The sequence below is a fragment of the Danio rerio genome, chromosome 4, assembly GCF_052040795.2.
Source record: "Danio rerio strain M-AB ecotype USA chromosome 4, GRCz13ab, whole genome shotgun sequence".
NCBI classification, from domain to species: Eukaryota; Metazoa; Chordata; class Actinopteri; order Cypriniformes; family Danionidae; genus Danio; species Danio rerio.
The window spans coordinates 50,804,548-50,830,245 of NC_141024.2; the positions used below are offsets into that span (position 1 = coordinate 50,804,548).

General features: G+C 38.5%; 1 protein-coding gene across 1 annotated transcript; it reads right to left on the bottom strand.

Moving 5' to 3' along the window:
- Positions 1-309: 309 nt before the first annotated feature.
- LOC110439387 (uncharacterized) lies at positions 310-23,268 on the bottom strand. The gene is made up of 3 exons (XM_087249170.1): positions 23,239-23,268; positions 22,529-22,675; positions 310-3,182 (listed from the first exon to the last, which is right to left on the bottom strand). Exons 2-3 carry the CDS (start codon positions 22,611-22,613, stop codon positions 2,209-2,211), a joined length of 1,059 nt encoding a protein of 352 aa, XP_087105296.1. The 5' UTR covers positions 22,614-22,675; positions 23,239-23,268; the 3' UTR covers positions 310-2,208.
- Between the last annotated feature and the right edge of the window lie 2,430 nt (positions 23,269-25,698).

Below are 25,698 nucleotides of genomic sequence, written 5' to 3' on the forward strand. Positions count from 1 at the left end.
CCTAAGTAGGGAGCACGAGTCATTACTTCCACTTTCTTTAGTGACCTCACTGGTTGACCTGGAGCGGATTAATTCGCTTCGGTCAAAAACAGGGGTTCTACCTTCAAATTCATCTCAACAAATCAACGTTAATCCTTTTTCTCAACATCCTGTTTCTCATCACTTTTTATTAAATATAATTATTTAATTAATTGTTATTAAATTTAATTATTAATTATAGAACTTTGACTTGATTTATCTAATGTATACGTTCACACTGCTTAATGTAAGAACGTTCAGTGTCCTTGTTTCTCTGTTTGCTTATTTTAATTTTGTTTTCAGGAGACTCACAAAAACCAGGTCATAGGCCATGGAATTCTCTCTCTCTCTCTCTGTCCCTCTGAACAAAGTATAGATGCAGAGGAAAAGAAAAACACCTGTTCTAGTTGTCCTGATATTGTCTACAATAATTTACCTGTTTGATTAATCTGTTTTGATTGTAAGTCTTATTAAAGTAATTCCTTTTGTATGGAGATAGACACTGTGTGTAGTAAGGATATTGTAGCAGACTGTTGATGGAACCAGTTTTATAACACAGCTGAACGTACAAGAAACATTCATTCATTTTCTTGTCGGCTTGGTCCCTTGCCTCAGCGGAATTAACCGCCAACTTATCCAGCAAGTTTTTACGCAGCGGATGCCCTTCCAGCTGCAACCCATCTGTGGGAAACATCCACACTCACATTCAAACCCACACTCATACACTACAGTCTATTTAACCTACCTGTACCACATGTCTTTGGACTGTGGGGGAAACCAGAACACCCGGAGGAAACCCACGCAAAGGCAGGGAGAACATGCAAACTCCACACAGAAACACCAACTGAGCCGAGGTTCTAACCAGCGACCTTCTTGCTGTGAGACGACAGCACTACCTGCTGCCCCACTGCCTCACCGTACAAGAAACATCCTTGAGATTTTAACACAGATGGTCTCTTGTGTCTTATGTGACCCTGATTTAGCTTTTCACAGGTCGGAAATCAGCTCTTAATAACTTAGGGTCGACCTAACCCCCAGGAACCATGTCGCTATCCATATCTGGAGTTAGATCCAATTCTTTCTTAATGCACGCATTGAGGCCATCCATATCTGGAGCTAGATATAATACTTCATTGACACGAGCATTTAGAATTGTCTATTTTTGCTGTAACCAATGAGAACTGTTTACCTGGATCCCACCTTTTCGGGACTTGTGTAGAGTATAATTACTGCATTGTTGTACTGTAAGTCAGAGCGGCCTAGGAACTCATTGCAAATGTTGAGCTGGCTTCTGCTGATGAAACTGCAAACTATCTTCAGTAAACTTCATTTATTTATTTGAATCTTTGACTCCGGCTCTTCTTCATCTGACAGACTGGTCATTCTTTGGGTTAAACTGTATACCATCCCTACCGTAGTAAACTAGAACTTAAAAATAAAGATCCTTTACTAATAAAAGATGCAACACAGGACAATTGAATGGGCTTTCTAAACTTGAGGCCCTGCTATTCTGCAAACTAACCATCCTGGAGCTTCACCTTATTTGATGTGCGGTGTCTTCCCAGTGATTTGTTTCTCATTCAGAGAGTCAGACAGAGAACATCATCCAAAACAACACTAGCTACATGAATACACTGGAGAGTGTGGAGAGTGGAAGAAACGCGACACATTTACAACCCCACCAACAACCCCAGTGTAGGAGTGTTGGAAAAGAGTATACCGTCCCTCAGCCTTTTTAAACATTATTCAGACATGAAAAATCCTGTGCATATGAAAAATGTTGTGCTCAATTCATATCATGTGTGCAACTTCTTGTCCATGTGTTTCTCAAGCTGCGGCGATTGAGCGAAACTCTGTGGACACTGATCAGATCTGTACGGTTTCTCTCCAGTGTGAATCCTCTTCTGTTTTTAGATGTGTTAACCAATAAAACTTCTTGTAACAGTGTGAATCGTCTGGTGCAGTTTCAAATTTGGAGCTGTAAGAAAAGTCTTCTCACACTCAAACACATATACTCTTTCACACCAGTGTGGATCTTCATGTGTTCATTAAGGTTTGCTGATCGGTTGAAACTCTTCCCACACTGAGTACATATGAATGGTTTCTGTCCAGTGTGAGTCTCATGTGTTTAATAAGGTCTGAGGAGTTGCTGAAACTCATCCCACACCGAAGCTGCGGTCATACTAGAGTTTAAGCATGCAAAATTCTGTTGTTTGATTTCTCTATAGTGTGGATCCTCATGTGTAGATTAAGGTATGATGATTTGCTGAAACTCTTCCCACACTGAGGGCATATGAATGGTTTCTCTCCAGTGTGGATCCTCATGTGTTTATTAAGGTTTGACGAGCGGTTGAAACTCTTACCACACTGAGTGCATGTGTATGGTTTCTCTCCAGTGTGCATTATCATGTGTAGATTAAGGTATGATGATTGGCTGAAACTCTTCCCACACTGAGGGCATATGAATGGTTTCTCTCCAGTGTGGATCTTCATGTGTTTATTAAGGTTTGATGATAGGCTGAAACTCTTCCCACACTGAGTGCATGTGAATGGTTTCTCTCCAGTGTGGATTATCATGTGTAGATTAAGGTATGATGATTGGCTGAAACTCTTCCCACACTGAGGGCATATAAATGGTTTCTCTCCAGTGTGGATCCTCATGTGTTTATTAAGGTTTGATGATAGGCTGAAACTCTTACCACACTGAGTGCATGTGAATGGTTTCTCTCCAGTGTGGATCCTCATGTGTCGATGAAAATTTGATGAAAAGTTAAAACTCTTCCCACACTGAGGGCATATGAATGGTTTCTCTCCAGTGTGGATCCTCATGTGTTTATTAAGGTTTGATGATAGGCTGAAACTCTTCCCACACTGAGTGCAAGTAAATGGTTTCTCTCCAGTGTGGATCCTCATGTGTAGATTAAGGGATGATAATAGGCTGAAACTCTTCCCACACTGAGTGCATGTGAATGGTTTCCCTCCAGTGTGGATCCTCATGTGAATCTTAAGTTTGTTTTTGTTTGCCAAACTCTTTCCACACTGAGTGCAGGTGAAACAATTCTTGTCTCTCCTTTTCAAAATACCATCAGTCTGTAAATAAGTTTTTTCCTCAATTTTGACAGGATGTTCCTCCTCTTTACTCCCCTCATTCTGTTCAGTTAGGTCTGAAAAATATTTTTAAAAAAAACATTCGTTTAAGTCTATAAAACTCTGCATGACAATCTTCATCAAAAGCTGAAAAGTGAAAAGACACTGGAAACATTGGCTATGCACACTGTAATTTTGATGCACATTAAATGTAAAATTAATCAGGTCATATTTTGTTCTGTCCATTAATGTGTACACATTTAAGCAGATTTAATACAATTAATGTTTATTTAGTGCTTTTACAATGTAAAATGTGTCAAAGCCGCTTAACATACAAGTTATAGTTAATTGAATCTGTCAGTCCAGTTTTCAGAGTTTCTTACATAATTGATCATAAAAGTAATTTTGTTCATATTGATAAGACATATTTGGAAGCTTTAAATGACCTGTTTTTATTCGTATTTATTCATAATTACAACAAAATGTTTTTCTAAAATGTGTAAAGTAGACCAGGGCTCAAAATTAACCTTTTTGCTTGGTAGCACCAGTGCTCCTAATTTAAAAAATGTAGGCGCATCAACCAAAATTTTGTCGCACCCACCAATTATAAGCACCGTTACCACAAGTTTTATACAAACAAATTTATTGCATTTGAAATCAACACGAATCAAACTAACAAGCAAAAAAATATATGCATGCATGAGGAAAATATGTCTCAACGAAATCCCATTATCACAAAAAAATACCATAAATGAGGGACCAAAAGATACTCAGACCACTCACCAGCCCTTCACGCACTGCTTGACACAACTGAATCTGTTAACGCTTGCTGTTCTCACGGGTGCTGTCTGATACTGCACTGATTTTGACATATACTGTACCTTATTATATGCATACGTCATGTTAATAGCAATACCGGTCTTTTCATGAGCAGCGATATTAGTTTAATCAGTGCAAGCCTGCTTGCGATGGTTTAATCTAAATTTACAATATATACAGTTGTACATAAAATGTGGTCTAAAAATATATTTAATGTGTAGTCTAAAAATATGCATACAATAAAAAAGTATAAACCAGAGTTGTGCAGATAAAGAACAGTATATAGTGCAAAAAGGCTCGTGCACATGATGATTATGATAAAGTGACAGTTTCATAATATATGTGAATGTAGTATGATGTGTCTAACTGGTAGACCAATGTTACATAAAGTGACCAGTGCAGATGAATGTGTGCATGTGTGTTTGTTTTCATGTGTGTCAGAGTCCAAAAATGCATGTGGAGGGAGAGGGGAGTGGTGGCAGAGTTGGGAGAGGGTTCAGCTTCCTGACAGCCTGATGGATGAAGCTGTCTTGCAGTCTGTTGGTCCTGGCCTGGAGACTTCGCATTCTCCACCCTGATGGCAGCAGACTGAAGAAGCTATGCATTGGGTAAGTGAGGTCTGCTGTTATGCAGAGGGCTTTTCGGGTGAGACGGGTGCTGTAAATGTCCTGGAGGAAGGGTAGAGGGACACCAATGATCTTCTCAGCTGTTCTCACTATGCGCTGAAGAGTTTTCCTGCAGGATGCATTGCAGGCTCCAAACCACACAGTGATGCAGCTGGTCAGGATGCTCTCAATTGTGCCTCTGTAGAAGGTCTGCATGATTGAGGCTGGTGCTCTTGCTCTTTTAAGTTTGTGGAGGAAGTAGCTGTGATTTTTTGTCCAGGAGAGATCCTCAGAAATTTGTACACCCAGGAACTTAGTGCTGCTCACATGCTCCACAGACGCACTGTTAATGGTCATTGAAGCATGCAGAGTGTGCACTTTCTTGAAGTCAATAACTATCTCCTTTGTCTTTTCCACATTTAACAAGAGATTGTTGTCTCTGCACCACTCGGCCAGATGGCTCACCTTGCTTCTGTAGTTTTTCTAATCGTTTTTGTTGATGAGACCTACCACAGTTGTGTCAGGGTTTTTTGTGACTACTTTGTCTCCCTCTTGTGTATTATCATTTGTGTGCTGTTTCACCTGTTATCAATTTGCTTGTTTTCCCGTCCCCATTCCTCTCACCTGTTCCCCCTGATTATTGTGACTATTTAGTCTCCTACTCTCCCTCGTTCTGTGCTAGCGAATTGATTCTGTGTTCAAAGAGTTATGTGTGCTACTGGTGGAGGGGGGTCACGTGGCCAGGACTAAGATGGCAGCTTGATTTGAGAGCTCCGACAAACCGTGCAAAATCTAAATTAAATACCCTCAAAAAAAACATCAAACTTAGAAAATAACATCGGCGCTGATATGTCAAAACCTTCCGTGACCAAACAATGTGACATTTTTACCCGAGGACGTAAGGCCACCGTTAAAACTTCGACGAGTGGATCAAGTGAAGTGGAAGATAACGCCACACACATGGATAACTTAACAGAAGTTTTAAGTGAACTGAAATCGCTCAGAGCAGATATCGGAACCAAGCTGGACAACATTGACAGTCGATTGATCGATATGGCTAGCTCAATGTCAGCGCTGGAAAGTAAAGTGTCCGAGATGAAACGCGATGTTTCTTCCAACGCCGCTCGTGTCGAAGAAGCCGAAGGACGCATTCACGATACGGAAAAGGCACTTGAGAAAGCAGAGGCTGCCCTCGATTCGGCTATGAAACGCATAACTTATCTTGAATCAAAGACAGACGACCTGGAAAATCGAGGCAGAAGGAAAAACCTTCGGCTTAATGGAATTCGGGAAGGTGCCGAAGGCCAAAAGTCTCTTTTTGAGTTTGTAAGTGCCAAGCTACCACAGTGGCTCGACATGGATCCTGACAAGACGTTTACTTTGGAACGGGTTCACCGCACGCTAGCACCTGAAAAGTCCAACAAAAACAGAGCAATCCTCATCCGCTTTTTAAAGTTTCAAGAGAAGGAATTCGTCTACCGTGAATCCAGGAAGCGAGTCATCACTCACGATGGGGCAAAGATCTATTTCTCACAGGATCTTTCGGCGGAGACGGTGCGCATCCGACGGGGATTCAACCCAGTCACAAAGCTATTTGTGGATATCAACGCTTTCCGAGGGTTTCAACATAATCCTTGCAAGGTGAGAGTGTTGCATGATGGCAAGATTCATCTCTTTTCGAAGCCGCAAGAAGCCGAGAAATTCTATAAAAGCATCCCGCAGCAAATATAAGGGATGGTTTACTGTTGACTACCTGCTGGACTAATCAAAAACTTTGCAGAAATATTCCACCAGTCGTGGTCAACGGTGGACGATCGACGTAGATGTTACAGTAGGGTTGTGTTTAAAATATAATGTTGTGAAGTTTAGTTTTAAACTAATTTCGAGAGGAGCATGTGCTCATGATTTACCCAGCTGGTCCACATTAACTAATTATGATCCTCCAATCAAAGGATCCCAAACCACTATATATATCCTCATTTCCTTTCTACAACTATCTTCGTCTGGAAGAAAGCTTCCTGCTTCTAAAAAGCTTTAGCTCTAAAAGCTTTTACAGCATTGCACTTTTTAGCCCATCAATATGGAAATAACCAACAATATCTACAACTGCAACCAGAGCCCTGCTCTCCCTGAGACTTCAGCCACTGCAATGAAGCCAAACTCTCACCGCTCTTCGCGGTGCACCTGTGGTAACGTAGTATGCTTTAAGGGGAAACTTCCCTCTTTAAGGAGAAACTACTCTCCAACAAGACTAAACATTTCTTATGTCTTTAGAAAAGCAAGACTCATAAATAAAAAATAATTTAAACCATTTTAAAGACACAAACACTATGGACTTAACGTCCTCATATAATCTGTAAACAAGCAGAGATTATAACAAACCAAATAAACCCACCTTTCAAGCTTGCTGACTGTTCACAGGTCCATAACATTTTAACAGCCTGGCTGATTTGACTGCAAGGATCAAAGCAATCCAATCCATAAAACTTTAGTCCACAACATGTTTACATGTTTATAAACATACATGGATACACTGCTGTCATCCAAACTTGTTGCTGGAGTGCTTTCAGTAAAGTAGTATCTTTCAGACAAAAACACTTGTATTATGGTCTAACAAAATGGCTGCCGACCTTTTGATTGACACTTCATTGAGCCAATAGCTAAAGAGAAGTGTCACCATCCAAGCTGTCAGAACATGAGATGGTCCCGCCCTCTCTTACGATAGTTATGAACAGACTTGGTTGCAAAGACTTTGTGAATGAATTGGGCCAATTATGCTTCTGATTTCATTCATGTTAAGATTCCAAATGTAATGTTATTTAATCAATCAGATTAAAGTAAAGCCCATAGTAAACTTTTAATTGACACAGTTTAATAAGTATTGTTTAAGTGCAAATTAAATGACAACATCATTTTAGAAGTTAAATAAATAAATTAATTAAACAAATAACTAACATAAATAAATAAATAAACATGCATATAAATAAACAAACCCGCCACTTCCAATAGCTATTTAACTTCTAAAATAAAATTACCCACCTAATGACAATAAGCATCACATCGATCATAGAAGTCCGATCGTAATATGTCACAGGAATTTAAACTTATCACTTCAACTACTCCACTTTAAAGAAGTATTTTTAAGATCACCAGCCAAGCCATGCTCAATATCCTTGGCCCTCACTATCCTGGAGGGGAATGAGCGTCTACCAAAACATTTAAAACACTATCTGTCTGTCGATTCCTCACCTCGCTAGAGAACTGCGTTCTCACCACTAATTTTTCTGATTTTCTCATTTCAGGTCTAACCTATGGATTCCACCCGGGCACCTCAGCTCTCCCTTCCTATCCTAATATTCAGTCAGCTTTTGCTGATTGAACCAGAAATTGTGGATCATCTTATTTAAAAAAGAAATCGACAACCACTTTATGTTTGACCATTCTCTGCCCCACCACTCAAGGTTTCACGCATTTGTCCCATAAGCAGTGCAACTCGCAAATTGTCCATCACTGGCTTCTTTCTAACAATCGCAGAATCCCCCACCTTATCCAACTTTAGATGATATTCTAATCACCCCCCTCCCATTGCCTCCAGCCAAACACCTAGAGATCACCAAAAGGTTTTCGCCAATCTAGGTATTCTGCTCGCAGAAGGTTGGACCCAATACATTTATCGAATTTCTAGGCATCAACTTCGATTTGCTCAAATTCCAAGCTTCTCTTCCTAAAGAGAAAATTGGCTGAATAATTTCTCTTTCTCTTGTATTATAAGAAAGAGACTTGAATTAAACACATACTGTTATCTATCCTCGGCCACCTAAAATTCACAGTGCAAATTTACCTCAAACTTGCCTACTCCAGCTCCCTACCACAAGTCATGATTTAAAAGGCACAATTTCTCTCTCAAAACCCACCCACAATGAACTCCGCTTATGGATTGCTTCCTTAAGCTATGGAACGGCTGTTCCTTCTTCTGCAGAGATTGTTCGCACCCCCATTAGATATTTGTCTATTTACTTGTGCTACCCCATCAGTTGGGTTCCAAGGGTACTCAGAGGCCACTGGTTGCCACCACATGGCTCCCTCAATCTATTTCCACTCTAGAAACCATTGTTCATCAGCTTTCTTCAAACTGTACCCAAAAGTCGCTGCCGCCATACTATGGGGAGACGAATGGTCCACCTCTAGGATTCTCATTTATTGTGTTGAGGAAGAAACCATATAAGGCATAGACAAAGGCGTTCCTACTCTCTAAGCTTTAATGCTACTTTTAAGATGTCTTATTTGACATTAGTCAGTTTATCATGTCTGCATAATACGTGCCAGGTTGCAAAACCAAATCACTGACTCTCTCTCATTTTTCTTTCCAGAAACTTTGGTCACTGGCTACAGAAGTGGACCCCAACTCAACGCCTGTCCATCCCTTTCCACAAATGACATTACCTTAAGCCACCCCCATTATAACCTCCACCAAACTCCATATCACTTACCATTAAAGTAGTAGCCCTCAGACCCTTCAGTCACACATCACAGCATGAAACATTTAAACTCAACCCTCACTCCAACCCACCATAGCAGATCTAATTTTGTGTGATGAGGAAAGAAAAGGTTTCCTCGTCCTGCAAAGTAAGATAGATCTATTGACAAAGAACATTTCATTTACATCTTCAACATTCCTGCCCTCACCCAACCAGTCCAAACTCTCTAGTATACCTACACTCGAGGATTATAAGAAACAAACCCCCTAGCCCCCCTTTTTACTGATGACGCTAATCGTCCAGTATCACATCTCTGGTTCCAGAAACACTTCAAAGTTGTCCACCTCTCAGGATTTCCTCCTGAACCAATCCCCAGCCATTCATTCAGAATTGGCATTATTAAAAGGCTTTCCCAGCACCTGATCCAGACCCTTGGTCATTGGTTCTCTGAAGCCTTTCAAATCCTACATTCGCCTCAGTCTTTTCATCTCAAAGAACCCAAGTTGTTTCTTTCAAACCTCTCAGCCCAATCTTGGCCACCCCTTTATTCTCAAGCCAAAGCCATCTATCTGTCCATCCCTAGCAAACCCCCTCACGGCTCAGACTCCCGCTGGAGTAAATATGAGCTTCAGCTCTCGCAGAGCTTAACATGACCCTCTTTCTGTTCCCCCTGCCAGCATTGAGTTCCTCTGCTGTTTCCTCCTAGTTCTTTACTCCCTGCCTTTGACTCTCATGTAATCTCCTTGCTACATCAGCATCACCCTAAGCTCAGATTTCGCAGGGGTCAACATGAGCTTTGGCTCTGACAAGAGCCTACCCTATCACCCTCTCCTTTCTGTTTCCCCTGCCAGCGTTGAGTAATTCCGCTGTTCCCTCCTAGCTCTTTACCCCTTGCCTTTGGCTCTCTGGTAACCCCCTTGCTCCATCTGCATCACTCAAGCTCAGACTCTCGCAAGGGTCAACACGAGCTTCGGCTCTCGCAAGAGCCTCACCTTTCACCCTCTCCTTTCTGTTCCTCCTGCCAGTGTTGAGTGCTTCCACTGTTCCCTCCTAGCTCTTTACCCCTCGCCTTTGGCTCTCTTGTTACCACCTTGCTCAATCTGCTTCAAGCTCAGACTCCTGTAGGGGTCAACACAAGTTTCGGCTCTCCCAAGAGCCTCCCCTTTCACCCTCTCTTTTCTGTTATCCCTGCCAGCATTGAGTACTTCCGCTGTTTCCTCCTAGCTCTTCACCCCTTGCCTTTGGCCCTCTCATAACCTCCTTGCTATATCTGCATCACCCTAAGCTCAGACTCCCACAGGGGTCAATGCAAGCTGTGGCTCTCTTAAGAACCTCACCTATCAACCTCTCCTTTCTGTATGCCCTGCCAGCGATAAGCGCTTCTGCTGTTCCCTCCAATCTCTTAACTCCTTGCCTTGACTCTCAACTAACCTCTTTGCTCCATCTTAGCATCACCCTAAGCTCAGACCCCCACAGGGGTCAACACGAGCTTCGGCTCTCGCAAGAGCCTCCCCTATCACCCTCACCTTCCTGTTTCCACTGCCAGAAATGAGTGCTTATGCTGCATCAATTTATTTATTCTGTATTGTCATTCATCAGTATCTACATTTTGTTTAATCTGTATAGTAGTTCATTAGCATTACATGTTATCATATTCTGTATTTTGCATAGTAATCTCGTTACCTCCAACAGCTCTCCCCTTTTTCTTTCCCCCCTGTCAGCGTTGTATGCTCCCTCTGCCTTAGTATCTTATTGCATAATTTGTATATTCTGTATAGTACTTGTGTTGGATATTTGTGTTTCTTACAGCTGCTCTCCCCCCTTTTTCCTGCCCTGCAGCATCAAGCACCTTTGCAGCTCCAATTAATTTATTTTGCATAATGGTTTATTGTTATATCTTGTATTGTATCATTTGCATAAAAATTGTTGAGTATATCTGTTACTTCCAGCCACCTTGCCCATTTCTTTTCCCATTCCAGTGTGGAGTGCTTCTGCTGCACCAGTTTATTTGTTTTCCATATAGTTATTGATAAATGTCTACATTGTGTTCATTCTGCACAGTAGTCCATTTGTATTTCATGTATTATATTGTGTATTTCTGGATAATAATCATATTACTCCCAGCAGCTCTCCCCTTTCCACTTGCCAGAATTGAGTGCCTTACTGTTTTCTACCAGCTGTTTACTCATGTTTTTTGACTCCCATCCAACCTCCTTCCTCCACATTAACATCACCCTAAGCTCTGACTCCCGCCGGAGTCAATAGGAGTTTCGGCTCTCGCAAGAGCCTTACCTATCGCCTTCACCTTCCAGTTTCCCCTGCCAAGTGTCGAGTGCTTCCGCTGCATCAATTTATTTATTCTTTATAGTTATTCACCAGTATCGGCATTAACATATTTATTCTGCATAGTAGTTCATTAGCATTTCATGTTCTGTATTTTGCATAGTAACCTTGTTACTTCAACAGCACCCCCTTTTTTCTCTCCCCTTACCAGCGTTGTGGGCTCCCGCTGCATTAGTATCTTTCTTATTGATTATTTTGCATATTATGCATAGTAATTGTATAGCATATTTTTGTTAATTACAGCTGTTTTTCTTCTGCCAGCGCTAAGTGCTTCTGCTGCTTACTGCATTTTATTACGCATAGTATTTCCCTAATGTTTCATGTTTTTATTTTATTGTTAATATATTAAATCTGTGTTAATACCAGCTTCCTTCCCCTCTCTATCTCCCTGCCAGTTTCTAGCAACATGCCAACATTGAGTGCTTCTGCTGCATAGCAGTCGTATATTCCATACAGTAATTTATATAGCATTGTTTCCTCCAGCTTCTCTCCTTTTGTTTACCCCCAACAGCTTTTTATGCTTCCGCTACCAAATCTCTTCCCTCCTCTTAAACAGCCAGCTCCACACCCTTCATTATTACATCTCACAAACCTTCTCTTAAGCACTGACTCCCGTAGAGGGCCCATTTAAGCCCCAATTTACACACGATTCTCCACCCACCCTCTAAGCCACTCAGACTCCCTCAGACTTCCTAACTTTATTTCTTAGCCACCAAACCCACCCTGCCCTTCACACACTCCCTAGAAAGCTTTTCCCCCACTTTTTATCAGTTCTTCACATATATATCCAGCAGCCGGATATAGCACTTTTTCTTTGCACTTTGGGGAGTTCCTGTGTAAACACGCGGCTGCTGTCCCGAGCGCTTATCATTGGCTTTTTGGGGAGTTTGAGATAGACCTGAGCTCAATCTCCACTCGCCCTGCAAAAGGGGGGGAGCCCTGGGCTCGAGGATCCCTTGAGCTCAGGGCTCTCTCCCGGGACAGCATGCCAAACAAGCTATGTATAAATCATGAGCTAAGTGTGAACTCTTGAAGTGAAGTTTAGTTTTAAACTAATTTCGAGAGGAGCATGTGCTCATGATTTACCCAGCTGGTCCACATTAACTAATTATGATCCTCCAATCAAAGGATCCCAAACCACTATATATATATCCTCATTTCCTTTCTACAACTATCTTCGTCTGGAAGAACCCCCCTCCTCCCCTTCTTACTCCTTTATCCAGAATGGGCGGCACGGTGGCCCAGTGACTAGCACTGTTGCCTCACAGCAAGAATACCAATGGTGTTGGGTCCTCGCTGAGCCATCTGGTATTTCTGTGTGGAGTTTGCATGTTCTCCCCGTGTCCGCGTGGGTTTCCCCCGGGTTCCCCGGTTTCCTCCCACCATCCAAATGTGCTCTATATTACAGATAAAACAAGCCTAAACCTTTTTTATAATGTCTTACTCTCAGGAAGTTCGCCTTGGCCTCAGCAGCGGGGGAGTTTGAGATAGACCTGAGCTCAATCTCCACTCGCCCTGCAAAAGGGGGGGAGCCCTGGGCTCGAGGATCCCTTGAGCTCAGGGCTCTCTCCCGGGACAGCATGCCAAACAAGCTATGTATAAATCATGAGCTAAGTGTGAACTCTTGAAATAAAAGTTGTTGTTTAAGTTAATAACGTTATAATTTGTAAAGGTAATTTATGTCACTTTGGTTTATAAGTTAACCTAATAGGATTGTATTGGGTATTATCGTTGGTTTAATATTCAAAGGGTATTGTTCTATATGTTCTATATGTTTAAAATACACTATTATGTTTGGTTATACGTGCAAAAAGTAAGATGATTTTGCACGGTTGAAGGTCATGGGCTGGGCTACGCAGACTAGTTGCTCCTCGAAGACTGTGGATCAGCGTCCCCAGCGTTTCCAATCAAGGGGAGGGTTAGGCATTTTTGTTGAAAATGCCAGAGTTAAAAAATGTAAGGGGGGAGGGAACCGTTTGCACTCACATCAACAGTTTTTTTTTATTTATTTATTTTTTTATTTTATTTTTTCCTTTCCCATTTATTATTTTATCTTCTTTTTATTTTATTTTATCTTTTTCTTTTCTTTTCTTTCTCCATATACTGGGACTATAACCTATGGATAAAACAAAACAAAGTAGTACCTTAAAAAATATTATAATTACAAGTTGGAATGTCCGGGGGATAAGAAAATTGATAAAACTAAAATTAGTGCTGAATAGATTAATTTATCTCAAATCTAAAATAGTTTTTTTGCAGGAGACACATTTAACTGCGTCCGATATCCATAGCTTGGGTAGAAGATGGCCAGGCCAAGTATTTCATGCAACCTTTAACTCACATGCAAGGGGTGTAGCTATTCTTATTCATAGGTCTCTATCATTACAAGTAACAAAAACTATTCAAGACCCTTCGGGAAGATATATTATTGTTCAAGGAAATATTTTAAAACAAAAAATAAACTTAATAAATATTTATGGTCCCAATGATAATACTCCCTTTTTTGAGAAAGTCTTTTTGACTGTGTCTACATTAGAGGGATTCAATATAATTGGAGGAGATTTTAATTGTACACTCGATCCAAAATTGGATAGGTCCACTCAAATTGATACAACTCATATTCAAAATAGGAAAATGGTAATTGGTTATATGAAAGATTTAAGCTTAATTGAAATATGGAGAAGATTAAACCCAAGTAAAAAAGAATATTCTTGCTACTCAAGTACATATAAAACCCATTCAAGGATCGATTATTTTCTTATTTCAATGGAACTTTTGCCAAACATAAAGAAATGCTGGTATAACAGCATAGTAATTAGTGATCATGCAGCAGTGTCTTTGGAAATTCATTTAGGTACGGTCGATCGTCATCCTAGATGGAGGTTACAAACCTACTTGTTAAAAGACCCAGATTTTATTACATTTGTAGAAAAGAGTATTGATCAATATTTTGAATTAAACACAAATGAAACTACGGCTAATATTAGATGGGAAGCTTTCAAGGCCTATATAAGGGGAGAAATTATAAGTTACACAAGCGCCAAAACGAAACAAAAAAATCAAGAATTGAAATTACTAGAAGACCAAATTAAAAAATATGAAATTGAAATTAGTATTGATAATAACCCTGACAAATTACATAATTTAGCTATTATGAGAGCCAATTATGATAAGCTAGCAATTGAAAAAGTGGCAAAAACTCTTTTATGGACCAAACAAATGTATTACGATCAAGGGGAAAAAGCTGGTAAATTATTAGCATGGAGGATAAAGAAAATGCAATCTGAAAGGACAATTAAAAGTATAAAATCAAAATCTGGAAATTTAACTTTAGATTCAAAAGAGATTAATGAACGGTTTAGTGATTTTTACCAAACTCTATATAAATCTGAAAGTAATAAAAATATTAATATGAAAAAAATATTTCTGGATCAGTTACAATTCAGGACCTTATCAGAGGATGAAAAGACAACACTAGATAGTCCATTAACTGTAGAAGATCTTAGTGAAGCTATTGGTGATATGAATAGTGGCAAAGCACCAGGACCGGACGGTCTTCCTATTGAATTCTATAAAACATTTAAAAAACAACTTTTAAGGCCATTATTAGATATGTATGAAGAATCATTTAAAGTAGGAATGCTTCCCGACTCATTAAGATTAGCAATAATAACTTTAATATTAAAACCTAATAAACCCCCAACTGAATGCTCGTCTTACAGACCAATTAGCTTAATGGGATGCGATATAAAGATACTTTGCAAAATACTTTCTAGAAGACTAGACCAGTACCTCCCTCAGTTAATTGCTGATGATCAACAAGGTTTTATACAAAAAAGACAGGGATACCATAATATCAGAAGGGTCTTGAATATATTATATGAGAAACATAATGAGAAAAATACAGCAATGCTATTAATAGATGCATGCCAAGCATTTGACCGGATAGAATGGGACTATCTTTTTGAAGTGCTCCCAAGATTTGGACTTGGTGAAACGTTTCTTAAATGGATTCGGCTTTTGTATACAAACCCAACTGTTGAAATACTAACCAATAATATAATTTCAAAACCTTTTAATTTGCAGCGATCTACCCGTCAAGGATGCCCCTTGTCCCCACTGTTATTTGTACTGGCAGTTGAGCCTTTAGCTATGTCAGTAAGAACAAATCCAGAGATATCAGGTATTACAATTGGGAGGAAAGATCACCGCATTTCTTTATTTGCAGATGACATAATACTATTTATGACAGATTTGTTAAATACTATTCCTAAAATTATGAAACTAATTGAAAATTTTGGACTTGTTTCTGGATATAAAATTAACAACTCAAAGTCAGTATTATTATTTCTAAATGAAGAAGAAAGACATAAGCCCATAATAAAGACTCCATTTAGAGTAACTACTGATGGTTTTAGTTATTTAGGTGTTAAAATTATCCCCGACCTTAATAAAATTGTATCAACAAACTATGATCCCCTTATGGACAGAACCACTAAAGTATTACAAAAATGGTCAAATTTACCAATATCTATGATTGGACGAATTAATATAATAAAAATGTCTATTTTACCTAAATTTTTATATTATTTTCAAACACTCCCACTACCGTTACCAAATACATTTTATGATAAACTAAATAAACTGCTTGCCCAGTTCATTTGGAATGACAGAAAAGCCAGACTTCGCCTCAAGCTATTACATTTACCCTATGAAAGGGGAGGTCTGCAATTCCCAAATTTCAGATGGTATTACATGGCTGCCCAGCTGACCACAGCAGTATATTATTTCTACACAACAACGCCCCCAGCATGGGTAGATATTGAACAAACCTCCACCCCAGATTTACCATTAAAAATGTATTTATATTCATCAGATATTAAGTCACTAAAAAAAAATACCAAAAATCCATTTCTAAAAAATACAATTTTAATTTGGCATTCCTCTCATAAATATATAGATAATGTACCCAAATTGTCACAGTTCACTCCTATCTGGGGTAATAAACAATTTATTCCTGGTAATAAAGATGGAGGTTTCAAGTTGTGGAATACAAGAGGCATCCAAAGTATAAGAGATTTGTATGAAGATGGGATTTTACTTTCCTTTGAGCTTTTATGTAAAAAATATGTGGTTCCTAAAAAACATTTCTTTAAATACCTACAGTTAAAGAGTTACATGTCATCAAAAGAAACACAGATTAGTTGTATACCATCTTTATCAAAATTGGAGGAAATAACTATCCAAAATTTAGATATATGTTTCTATATATTACAATTTTATGGTCAAACATAGTAATGAATCAACATTGGATAAATTAAATGCCTGGAAAGCAGATATGCAAGAGGAGATAGATGAGGCAGACTGGAATTATGTTTGCTTAAAAGCTCAAACGCAAACAATAAATACCAGGTTTAAACTACTTCAATATAAATGGTTAATGAGAATGTATATAACCCCTGTGAAACTTCATCATATGTCTGCTAATATTCCAGATGTGTGTTCTAAATGTTTAGATGATAAAGGTACACTATATCACTGCCTCTGGCAATGTCCTAAAATACAAAAGTTTTGGAAAGATATAACTGAATGTATGTCAGACATGTTTAATATTAAAATTCCTTTAAATGCCAAGCTCTGTATTCTTGGGTTGTATCCTAAGGAACTTACAATTGGAAATACAAGAATTTTGGATTTTGGTTTCCTTCAAGCTAGAAGGGCTATAGCATTATACTGGAAACACATGGATGCTCCATCCATAGAAATGTGGAAAAAAGAAATATTGAACTGTATTGGACTGGAGAGACTAACTTATATTATCAAAGGCAAGCAGAAGAACTTTGACTATCTTTGGGAACCATATATGAATATTATGTAAATTGTGTGTTTGTAAACATGTTTTTTATTTATTAATACTTTTTTTTCCCCCTTTTTTCTTTTTTTTTTCCTTTTGTATTATTGTGTTATTGTTTACGTCACACATATATATAATTCAAATATTGTATATGTATGTATGTGCGTATATGTGTGTATGTATGTATATGTGTATATGTGTGTATGCATGTATGTATATGTATATGTATATATTTATATTTATTATTATAATTATTATTATTATTTTTTGTATGTATGTGCGTATATGTGTGTATGTATGTGTATGTATGTATATGTGTATATGTGTGTATGCATGTATGTATATGTATATGTATATATTTATATTTATTATTATAATTATTATTATTATTATTTTTTGTATGTATGGGTGTATATACATAAGAAGGGTGTAGATATGTGCTGTGTAGGCTGCATTGTTGTCTGTATGCCTAGTTGATGGGGTGAAAAGGAAAAAAATCAATAAACATATTGGGAAAAAAAAAAAAGTGTGCTACTGGTTCTCGCTGTTCTCAAGATATCTACGCATTTAAATCCGTCTCGTCTCGTCTGGTTCTGTGTTGTTGATCTTTACCACTCATCATCCGTTTATCTGTGCTCTGGCTCACCTCTGCTCTGCCCACAGTCCACGATCGTGTGAGGTCTCATCTTCTCGGCTCCCTGAGGTCTGTCTCCACTTTTCTACTACTAACCCAAGAGGGTCTATTTGAGTTTGATCAGTCCTACTACGCCCAGAGGAGGGTCGATTACTGACTGCCTGTGTTTTTGGAGTGACTGTTTTTCCTACTGCCCAGAGGAGAAAAAGAATTGTTGATTTATTTCTGTTCAATAAATCCTTTGAACTTCTCCCTTGCGCTTGGGTCTCCATATTTCCTGACAAGTTGTGTCATCCGCAAACATCATGAAAAGATTGGAGTTGTGAGATGGTGCACAGTCATAAATCAGAAAAGTGAAGAGGATAGGGCTCAGCATCCCTGAGAGGCCCCAGTGTTTAGAGTGATGGTGCTGGATGTGTTACTGTCGGCCAGTACTGCTTGTGGTCTTCCGCTGAGAAAATCCAGCAGCTAGTTACACAGAGAGGTGTTACTCTGACAGCTGGATCAGTTTTTGAGTGAGCTGTTGGGGGATGATAGTGTTAATTGCTGAACTAAAGTCTATGAACAGCATTCGGATGTAGGAGTCTGTTTTGTCCAGATGTGTGAGCGCTGAGTGAAGTGCAGTGGAGATGGCGTCATCAGTCGAGTGGTAGGACCGATATGTAAACTGAAAGGGGTCCAAGGAGGGGGCAGGACAGACTTAATATGCTGCATCACAAGCTGGAAGCTCCTCTCTGTGTGGTGTAAACAAAGACCAGTGTGTTATTGCCCGTGTTGGAAAGTCTGTGTGTTGGTGTATTTTTGGAAACACACTTTTTAGGTCTGCATGGTTAAAGTCCCCAGCCAGGATGAGAAAAGCATCTGGGTGGGCTGTAGGCTGCTCACTGATGTGCAGGTACAGGTCTTTCAGTGCCTCAGTCATGTTGTTGGCATTGGAGCTGGGAGGGATGTAAACAGAAAAAAGCAGTATGGCTGTTTATTCCCTCTGTAGATAAAACGGCTGGCACTTTAAAACCATAAACTTCACCAGTGGCAAGCAGTTTTTGCAGACTACAATGGTATCACGACTGGAACCGCAATGTCCAGAACATAGTCACTGAGCCAAGTTTCTGTAAACACAAATGCACAACAGTTCTTTACAGTCTTTTAAGATGAACGAAGTAGACGGCTATAGTCCAGTTTGTTGTCTAGCAAGCGTACGTTCGCTAGAATGATGAAGGGGATAGCAGGTTTGTGTGGGTTAGCCGCTAGCCTAGTTCAGATCCCCCAACACTTGCCCCTCTTCTGCTTTCTCTTGCCTCCATTGTGGGCGAGGTGTTGAAGTGGGGGTCGGAGGATGAGTAGGCCTCTGGAGCAAACGGAGATTTTGCAGCTCCTCCGTGTCTGCGGAGTTTAACTTGTAAAGTTTGGTTCTGCCGATGTCGAGCAAAAATTTATGACTATATGTGCGCTTAAGCACAGATAAACGCAGCGAGGACGTACATGACAAAGAACACAAAAACACTGTCTTGTCGGGAAAGAGAGAAGCCGCAGCGTGTGCACGTGCCTTCATCTTAGAAAAAGCAAGAGTGGAAGAGGAAGAGTTGTTAACACCAGAGTGGATGCAGCGAAAGAGCGAGTGACTGGTCTGGAGTCTGTGTTGGGTGGATACTCTGACTCTCTTACTACGCTGGAAAAAGAGTTTAGTATCTTGAAAAAAGAAGCTGGCTCTGCTGAGACCAAAGCGAAGATCTTGAGGAGAGGTCTCCCCGCTCAAATCACTATACGCAGCAAACCAGTGGACGACAAGGAACTGCCATGCGCCTTTGTAATTAAATGCCACTACTTTTCTGAACAAGAGGATATTTTGAAGAAAGCCATTGAAATGAAGGCAATCACGACAGTACACTGGGCTGTCAAAGACAATACAAATGTTAATGTCAATCTCCGGTTAACTTTTAAATTACCACTATAGCATGTTCGTTGTTATTTCTAGCTCTCAAGTATGTTTTGTCAATAATGGTATTAAACCATTATTTCGTTTAAATAACAACGAATTAGTATTAAAACATCAAGAGCTGTTCAAATGGTTTTGTTTTATATGTAAGATCCCACATGGTAAGCTAGTTAAGAGTGGGAGTAGCTGGAAGTGTGAGCAAGTTTACATGCAAGGTTTCAATGTTGTGTTGTTTCGTGTTTATAAGTGTTTGTGTGATCACCCCATTTTTTTTCTTTTTTCTCTTTTTTTTCCTCTCTCCCCCACACATCTCCCTACATACAAAACCCACAGATTCCTTTTAGATGCTTCTGATAAATGTTTTCGACAGCCCTCCATAAAATGGGTGGAGTGAAGACAAACTTTACCAGTTGGAATGTGTGGGGGCTAAATCACCCAGTGAAACAAAACAAGGTGTTCGCACATCTTAATAAGTAAAAATCCGATATTGTATATTCACAGGAGACACATCTGTTGAAAAAAAACTATTCTAAACATAATAGAGGAGGCTATACACAAATATATCATTCTAATTTTAACAGCAAAAGTAGGGGCGTTGCTGTTCTCATACATAAGAATGTACAGTTTGTTTTGGAGTCAAATGTGTTGGATAAAAATGGCAGACACATAGTAATCCAAGGTTAACTTTTTAACATGTCTGTGGTCCTGGCCAATGTGTATGCTTCTAATTGGGACAATGAAAAATCTTTCAGAGATTTATTTTCAATTTTGCCTAGTCTCGACACAATTTAATTTTAGGAGGCGATTTAAATTGTGTTTTGCACCCAATTTTGGACCGATCTAGCTCTTCGAGTAATACATTAAGTTAGCCAGCACAATGTATCAACTCTTTTCTTCAGACATATAATGTAAGTGACCCCTGGAGATTTAAATATCAATCTTCCAAGCAATTTTTCCTCTATTCACCAGTGCATCAAACCTATTCCAGGATTGACCATTTTCTCCTGGACAAGCAGTTACTTCCCTTAATGTCAGAATTAGAGTATGGTAGTATTGTTTTTTCGGACTAATGTCCAGTCTCACTAAAGCTATGTTTTCCAGGCAATGTAATCCTCCAACGTACATGGCGGTTTAACACAAGACTCTTGGCAGACGACGATTTTGTAAAATTTATTGATGCTCAAATTGATTTCTTCCTTAAGACAAAGGAATCCCCAGAGATAGGTTATAGCTATGGGATACTCAGAAATGTATATATAAGGACAAATTTTAGATTAAGCTAGTGCAATTAAAATTTAAATAGTGAAAGTCAAAACGGCTTACAGAGATTATAAATAAAATTAATACAATTGATCAGCTACTTTCAACATCATCTTCCGAGGAGCTCTATAAGAAAAGACTCCTTCTGCAAGAGGAATATGACTTCCTGACAGATGAAAATGCAGAGGATCGCCACATAAGATCACGCCAGATTCATTGTGAACATGGGAAATGAGCTGGCAGGTTATTGTGTTACCAACTCACACAATCCTCAGCAGCTGGTTTTATAACAGCAGTTAGGAAGGATGATGGCAGTATTATTACTAATCGACAGGGAATTAATGATCAATTAAAAAACTTCTATAAAACTCTTTACAGCTCTGAGGTAAACAAGATTGAACATATTGAGAGCTTTTTTTTATTATTATTTAGAATAACCATCCCTTTGTGATTTAGATTAGTTGGCATTAGAAGGAAATTTAACACCTTCTGTAATTGAAAATGCTATCAAAAAATTGAAAACCAGAAAAGCACCAGGCCCCAATGGCTTCCCATCCTAGTTTTATAAGAAGTTTACTGCCAAGCTAACACCCCTGTTGAGCAAGGTATTTGCTGAAGCTCTTGTTTCGGAATCACTCTTTCCTTAGATGCCCATAAGGCATTTGATAGAATAGAGTAGATCTATTTTTTTACAGCGCTTAAAAAAATTGGTTTTGATCCTGGATTCTGTTCCTTGGTTAAAATTTTATATCCCAGGCCCCAAGCATCCATTCAAACAAATAATATAATTTCTAAAGGCTTTCCACTCTCTAGAAGAACGAGACAGGGCTACCCTCTGTTCTTTGACATTGCCATCGAACCTCTTGCAACTGTATTAAGGAACTCAGATGGCTTGCAAGGAATTTTCAGAGAGGGACATAAACAAAAGCTCCTGCTATATGTGGATGATCTTCTTTTTCTGTCAAATCCAGATACATGTATTCCAAAAGCTCTTACAATAATTTCAGAATTTGGAAATGCTTCTGGATACAAAGTAAACCTAGCAAAGAGTCTCCTTTTCCCTATCAATGATAGAGCACAGCAAATGTCCTTCCAATCCTTTCCATTTTCAGTAAGTCCTGATAAATTTGTATAGTGAGTGTGACGCGCAAATATAAGGATTTGTTCAATAATAATTTTAAAACGGCATTAGTGCCCAAGGACGTTTTTACTGCTCAAGGACACCTTACAAACAGTAGGAGAACAAAAAAAGCAACAACCTTAAGAAAGTAGAGAAAATGGGAGACTAATAATACATAAAATAATGACAAAAGACACGAGAACAAGTAACAAGAAAGAAACTCATTCCTGTCTTTCAATGAGTGCTTATGTGCATTTAGGAGAACTAGGCAGCACACTCAGGGCTGCAAGATGGATTTAATTTATTATTCTTATTATTACAATATCTGAATGAGGATCAAATGACTGAGTTGGTCTTTGAGAATTAAAATTAACCTGTTTGTTCCTGTAGATCTTCCTGTTTGACTGTGAATGTTTCTTCAATCTTCACATCTTCACTCTCCTCTTTAATAAACGCCATCTTTATAACAGTGTGGAGATCAGTCGCTTCAGCAGTTTTTCTCTGAGTTTGGACACTTTATCCTGTTTAAAATAAACAAAACAATAAAAATGTCCTGTTTAAAATAAAAAAAAACAATAAACAGAAACAAAATAACTTCTCTTTAACACTTGCTTCAACAGTTTCTTTATATGAGAGTCATTAACAAACAGAAATCAGGTAAGTCTGATCAAGAAACAATAGCCACTGATCAGCTGATTAAAACTAGTACACCATTTCTTATATATAGTGATGTATATTTATAATGGAATGACATTGTGCTATTCAATCAATTAAACTTTCATTAAAACACTTAATACAGACTTTTACTTTATTCAAGTATCTTCTTAATTGTTTTGTTTGTTTTATTTATCTTATTGTCTGTTTATAGCACTTTTTTGCACAAGACAAATTTCCTCTCCGGAACAAAAAGTTTATCCTATCTTTATTCAAACAATAGACCTCATTACTGTAAGTTTTAGTAAATAGTACTACTTTGTATAAGGGTTAAAATAATATTGTCAACAAGTACATAATTAAGCACTGAATGAAAACACTGAAACTTTAATCAATCGCTTTATATAAGGCTAAACGCTTTAAAACAAACCTTTCTCCAGTTGAATCACAGCGCGAGAGCGACGCAGGCTTATGACGTCACAAGTCACGCCAAAATAAAAGTCTTCTTTTTTTTTTTTTTTTTTTACCTTTTTTGCTACTTACTCTTAGTCATGAGTCATGACTTATTATATATAGTTTTTCTCTGCGTTTGGGCATTTTGTCCTGTTAAAAATTAACAAAGCAATAAAAATGTCCTGTTTAAAATAAATAAAACTATGAATAGAAACAAAATAACTTCTCTTTAACAGTTTCTTTATATGAGAGTAATTAACAAAAATAAATCCAGTAAGTCCGAGCAATAAACAACAGCCACAAATGAGCTGATTAAAACTAGTACTCCATTTCTTATATATAGTGATGTATACTTAGAATGAAGTGAAATTATGTTATTTAATCAATTAAACCTTCATTAAGGCACTTAATACACGTACATTGTTCAATAGTTCTCTTTACTTTGAGTAAAATAGTATTACATTGTATAAAGGGTTAAAATAATATTGTCAACAGCAGGTACATCATTGGATGAAAAACCTGAAACTTTAATCAATCCCTTTATATCTGTGTAAAAGCTTTAAAACAAACCTTTCTCCAGTAGAATAACTTTTTTTCTATTAATGCTTGAACTGAAAATTCAAGCACATCATAACAAAGTCAGACAGATCTTTAAAAAGAGCAATAATTTACATAGTCATAAGAAAAAATATCTAAAATCACATACAAATACAAATAATACCATTAGACAGAAAGGGAAAATTTTTTAATAGATTTAGACTAATAATACTAATACTTAAATTACTAAATTAAACAAACAAAACCAAATGAATGAAATTACAATGACACTTAACCAAATAACCGTAAGGAAAGCAAAATTGAGCATCTTCTTTAAATAAATCTGCATAATATTTCAGGAATCTTAGATTTTTTTGTATTATTCTTAATAATATCAAGTGATTTTAGGAGGAAGTTAAATTCTATTCTAAAATAAACAAAGGACGGGTAATTATTTGTGAATTTCTGTTTGTGAATGAAAAATTTGCCATATAAGATAAAAAAAAGTATGATGCGTTCCAGATATTTAGCTTTTGGGTCTTTTAAAGTCTTTTAGATTAAAGCAATTCAAAGCATTGGCAGAAGCAGATATATGAGAATTTAGAAGTGACCAAAATTGCTTGGATATTGGACAATCAAAAAACATGTAGTAGTGCAGGGGTGGCCAACCCTGTTCTTGGAGAGCCACCTTCCTGCAGATTTCAGTTGCAACCCATATCTAATACACCTGCCTGTAATTATCACATGGTGTTCAGGTCTTAGTTTATTGCTTCAGGTGTGTTTGATATGGGTAGCAACTGAAATCTGCAGGAAGGTGGCTTTACAGGAACAGGGTTGGCCACCCCTGTAGTAGTGTTTCCTCTACTTGTTTGCAGAAAGAACAGGAGCTGTCGATGTCCAAAAAACTGTAAATACTAGAATTTACAGGGTAGATTTTATGTAAAAATTTCCCAGGTAAAAGCCAGGTTCTATTCCAGTCTATATCCTTAACCAAAGACCTCCAGTAAAACTTTCCTCTAGACGAAATTTTCCTTTTACATTGGAAAATTTGACGCGCAAAGCTATTGTTACGTTTCTTATCTAACAGACTAACATCTTCTAAAAGCAAATTTACAGTTAAATGTACAGTGACTTTTAACTAGGTGAACTAAACCGGGTGATATTGCCTAACAACTTTATTAAATTCATTGGGAGAAGTTGGAAAATAGTGGTAAGTTATAAATGGTTCATGAAAGAATGTTCCCTGCATCATCAAACAAGCAAAGGATCCATTTAATATTATTTTGAAACCAACTTTGGAAAAATAATGATTTGTTTCTGATTGTAATATCTTGGTTATTCCATAAGAATAATTTGTGGAGAGAAAAATTGTGAACATAACCAAGCTTCCAAGCAAGCAGACATTGCTGGTGGAATTTAGACAAAGCTAAATGTGCTCCATCCTTGTCTAAAAGAGGAACGCCCAGCGAGTCATTGCCCTTGTTGCTCATGAGCTCAGTAAGAAGCTGTTCAAGTAGAAGGATGGTAGTCTCCTCCCCACGGGTCCTCCTCCGGCAATGGAGAGCCAGCTCCTCCCTGGTGAGATGCTTGTTGACATCAGCATCTGTCAACGCAGGCCAACCTTGGGACATCAACAGTGCTCGCTTTGCTTGGCGTAGCAAAGAAACATCAGCCGCATCCCATTCAAAAATGCACGCAGAGATCCGTGACATGAAGATGGGATACAGTTGATGAGCATCAGTTGAACATCCCACAGCAATCCTGCGCATAAAGTGCCAGATGTCCAATTTCACAGTCAACTCCGGCCATCCTCTAAACCTGGCTTTGAGTTTGGTCTCACCCACATCAGTGCAGCACCCACAGTCCACATACAAAACAGCAGGTGGATCCACACCAGCCT

Bases quoted from the DNA above. Each gene is read 5' to 3' on its own strand.
- LOC110439387 (XM_087249170.1), bottom strand. From the start codon at position 22,613: ATGGCGTTTATTAAAGAGGAGAGTGAAGATGTGAAGATTGAAGAAACA. The intron at 3,183-22,528 runs GTTAATTTTAAT...AATATTTTTCAG, and splicing joins AGATCTACAGGAACAAACAG to ACCTAACTGAACAGAATGAG.